The sequence below is a fragment of the Psammomys obesus genome, unplaced genomic scaffold (assembly GCF_907164565.1).
Source record: "Psammomys obesus unplaced genomic scaffold, mPsaObe1.curated_primary_1811, whole genome shotgun sequence".
Lineage (NCBI taxonomy): Eukaryota > Metazoa > Chordata > Mammalia > Rodentia > Muridae > Psammomys > Psammomys obesus.
This window is the reverse complement of record NW_026591597.1, coordinates 9,671-14,106: the sequence shown is the minus strand read 5'-3', so window position 1 is coordinate 14,106 and position 4,436 is coordinate 9,671. Positions and strand designations below refer to the sequence as shown.

General features: G+C 44.6%; 1 protein-coding gene across 1 annotated transcript in view; it reads right to left on the bottom strand.

Annotated features, from left to right (window-relative positions):
• The window catches only part of Itk (IL2 inducible T cell kinase), a 40,971-nt gene that overhangs the window by 30,824 nt on the left and 5,711 nt on the right, over nucleotides 1–4,436 (bottom strand). The window contains exon 4 of the mRNA XM_055610714.1: nucleotides 2,388–2,516. Coding sequence (XP_055466689.1) covers nucleotides 2,388–2,516 — 129 coding nt within the window. The remainder of the gene's footprint in view (nucleotides 1–2,387; nucleotides 2,517–4,436) is intronic.

Sequence of the window (4,436 nt, the reverse complement as noted above, 5' to 3'; positions counted from 1 at the left end):
ACACACACACACACACACACACACACACACACACACACACACACGGGTGGGTAGGAAGACATCTAGTTCCATTTATCATGGGACCTGGACCAAGAAACTGGATTAACCCTAGCATTCCCAGAATGAGCCCCTTCTATGCTCTATGTCTGGTTATCTGTGATGACTCACTTTCTCTTTCTCTAGTGATCTTTCTCTTTTTGCCCCTATTCTCCCTCTGTGTAATATGGGCATGGGATGTAGTTAGGACTGGCTAGAGTGGCAGAGATGTGTGTTGCCGGGTCATTTCCTCTCAACCATTCTGCCATTTCTCAGATGCTGCTAGATCTCGGATGCTTGCATCACAAATAAGAAAGGTAACCATTTACCAAGAGCTTGTTTAGGGCTGCCAACGTCCTCAGAGCTTTCCACCAACCCCTAATGAGTTTCCAACAGTCGCCTAAAGTAGCTGCCTATTACTCTATCCATTTATGAAGAAATTACCTGAGAGGCTCAGAGAGGTTAAGGAACACATAACAAGAAAAGGATGTGGCAAGAAGTTGTTTTTTTTTTTTTTTTTTTTTTTTTCCCAAAGCCCAATTTTTATGAGCCTTTACCCCAGGAATATGATGTAATGTGTGCACAGTGAGGTATGCATCTCAAAACTGCTTGAGATCCTGCTAAAACCGTGGGGAGTGATACTACTTGACTAAGTCAGAAGAGGTGACAGTGGGTTGCTGTGCGAAAGCAAATTGTCAGGCGGATGGCTGCACCTCGCACGCGTGGCCATGGCTGAGAGCTGTTCAGCTATTAGGCTCAGAGTGGAGCTTGCAAAGACCAGCCCAAGGGGAGTCACAGTGAGTTACTCAACCACTTGCAATACCCCAATCACGTGTCTCAGGGTGAGGGAAAGTCTGTGAACCCTGCTGTGGAGCACTGCACTCTACGAGGTGAAACTGCAACACAACAGAAGCAGATTAGAAGGGAAGCAAGTGAGGGATTACATCACCTTAGGGTGCTGATACCACTCTTACTACTTTAGACCTGAGGCCATAGGAACCCAGGTGGCCAGGTGACTCCTCTGAGGGTCCAAAGAAGGGTATTGGCAGGAACCGGAGACTAGCTCTGCCTCTGGGAGGGCTCCCCTTCAGGAAGGCATCCTGCCAACACCCCCCGAAAAGATCCACACCTTCTTTTCTCTGCTTGGGTACAGCAAGCAGGATCAACAGCACTAGGAGCAGGCACTGACCTCCGCAATGCTATCCGTCATGCAGGCCAACAGACAGATGACCTTGAGTCTTTCTTTCCCAAATACAAGGTGAGAAACAGTGGTTTTTAAAGTGGCTTTGAGAGGCTGTGACTCAGGAAGCCATGGAAAACCCAACTATGTGTTATATCCGCCTTGTGTTAGGACAGTCAAAACCACAGGATGAGAAATAGTATCTGTGGTAGGAGAGGCTGACGGAGGAGGAAAAAAGGAAGTAAAACTAATTGTTTCTATCCCTTCCTGCCTGTGTGACCTTGAACTGCTCAAGGCTGTCCATCTCTTTGACCCCATCTCTCTACCTGAGACTGCTGTGAAGAACCAAAGCATGATGCTGTGAAAGTGCATTTGAGTACAGCTCCAATTAGTTGGAGGTAGAGGTCTTCAAGTCACCATAACATTAGACAAAAATCAAGATACACTTAATTCCCAGGCCTGGGCTTTTGATGGAAAAGCCAAGAACAAACTTTTTGTTGTTGTTGTTTCTATGTTGCATTTAGACTATGTTTTCCTTTTCTCTGGGACTAAGTAGGTTGAGGACAAGTCTGAAGAACAGGCAGGAAGACGCCAGAGTTAAAATTAAGAGAATTTGAATTCTCTCTCCCTTAAGCCTGTAGAATTAAATGATATAATTAGACATGTGCATGGTGTTATATCACTAAAAGATATATTTAAGGCTGTCTCTATATGTTAAGATCTAAGAAGACAGCCTTGGATGGTGGAGGCATACACTTTTAATCCCAGCACTATGAGTTCAAGGCCAGCCTGTTCTACAGAGTGAGTTCCAGGACACCCAGGGCTACTAAGAGGGGGAAATAAAATCCAAGACTGTTCAAATTCCATAACAGCCTACTGAAGTACTTTTCAAAAGTCCCCATTTGATCTTGTCAATACCGACACTTTGATCTAGTAGATCAGGACCAGATATATGTTTTTATGTTTATGACTAGCTCTGAGGCAGTAGAGATGGTTGACTAATGACCTCACTTTGAGTGTATCAGTTTTGACATAGAAAGTACAAAAAGGGTGGTGGTAGATACAAGGACCCTGGGAAAATTCTGGAAACAGAATTTTGCTGTTAATCTCTGATGTCCTGTTGATGGGAATCTGAGATGGTTTCCTCTTTGTCTCTTTCCCAACGTCTTACCATTCTTGGTTGGGTCATAGGGGGCACAGCCTACTGCAAGCTTCTCCAGCTGGGAACAGCACCTCCACCGCCCATCCATCCAGAAATTAGGGTGATACTTGGACACCAGGCTGTTGTTATTCCTCGTTTCTGAAAGAAGTTGGTACCGAGAGAGGGCTCATTTCTGGGCCAAGCTGATCAAGCACCACCCATCTTTTAACTCCCTGAGGCTGGACCCTGAGCTGGGTCCCAAGTACTAACTGGAACAGTCAGGCAACCGCTGTGTTGTTTTCTAAGGGAACAAGGGTTAAATTAGGCAGCAGCAGATCCAGTTCATCTAGTTTCTTTTCTGGATCTGTCTCCAGTTGGCTGTGTGTCTCCAGGATGGGGAACCCACATCTGAGCCTCAGTTTCCCCAGATTTCCCTGTTATGCTATCAATTGGATGAGTGGGCGCTATAATGAAGCCTCCTCATCTGAACCTCAGTTTCCCCAAATTTCCCTGTTAAGCCATCAACTGGATGAGTAGGCTCTATAATGAAGCCTTGAGTGGTAAAGGAGAAAGCTGAGAAGGTGGGATTTCTATTGTTCTCTCTCTCTCTTTGAATGACAGCAACTTTGCCTTTTTCAATTTTTTTTTAATTAAGGAAAGGTTTCATGTCCTTAAACTGCAGATCTTCCTGCCCCTACCTCACGTGTGCTGGGCTTCGTGCATGGTAGGGAAGCACTCTACCAGCTGAGCTGCCCTGACGTGCTGTAAATTTGATTCTGTTCCCTCTAGGCTTACGGTTTTAAAGTAAAATTCCTTAGGAATAAAAAGGACTCTGCTAGTGAAAAACAAGAAAACCCTCAACATTAGTTAATCACTAGAGCTCCCTCCAGTTTTAAAATTCAGATATATATATATGTGTGTATATATACACACACACACACACACACACACACACACACACTAGGGTTTTATATATATATATATATATAGAAATATATATAAAACCCTAGTATAAGATACAGGAAATGGATGTGGCTGGGCTCTTTATTAGTTTTGGCTTGGTGTCTGTTTTCAACCCATGGCTACTGGGCTTGAGAGCACTTTGTAGCTGGCCTAGTGCTTGCTGGTTCCTATCCAAGACTGGAGATTAATTTGACCTAGAAGCTTATAAGTTATCACATTAGCCTTATTTTCCAGACTAAGGTACAGAGGCTCCAGACAGTAAGGGGCTTACTCCCTTACTCCTCATAGCTGCTTGAAAACAAGTCTCCTGACACACTGGGGGCTTCAAACACTGACCAGATACTGTTTGCAGGTGAGAGTTTTTAAACACACCTTACATGTCCTAACTCATTTGATTCTCAAGATGGCTCTATGGCTGCGCTTAGACGGCTTTTCTGTCTGAAGAGATGGAGACACACAAAGGTTCAGCAAGTGGCACTTTCCGGATTTTCACTACGGCAGTCTCCACATCCCAGGAACTTAAAACACTCTGTGGGTTCTAATTGTGCTGACAGGAATGTGAGGCTGAGGAAACAGCCAACTGGGCAGGGCTGGGCACACCTGTAATTCTAGTGTTTGGGAAATGGAGGCAGGAAGATCAGGAGTTCAAGGTCAGCCTTGGTTACTTAGGAATTAGAAGCTAGACTGGGTTCCATGAGCCCCTGTCTCAGAAAATAAACAAGCAAGCAAACAAGCAACTTAATGCTTCCTGAGCACTGGCTATGGTTGCCTGTTGTAAGAGTTTTACCCACTGCATCTCTGCAGAGAGTCTATTATTTCCTTTCCCTCTCTTGTCAAACACCTAGGGAGACTGAAGTTTGGCACGTGCCCAAGAGCACGAGGAAAAGCCAGGATGCCAACCCCTGTGATGTAACTGGAGGGATTCCCACTCTAACCTTCCTTGTTCTACTTGAGTAAGCAAGCATTTTTTAAAATATTCCAGATAGTAAATATTTTAGGTTTTACTGGCCAAGAGGCAAAAACCAAGGGGATCATGTGGGTGCTTATACAGTCCCTTGAAATGATTTAAAAATACAGGAACGGTTTTTATCTTGGAGCCTTCCATGAACAGGTGGC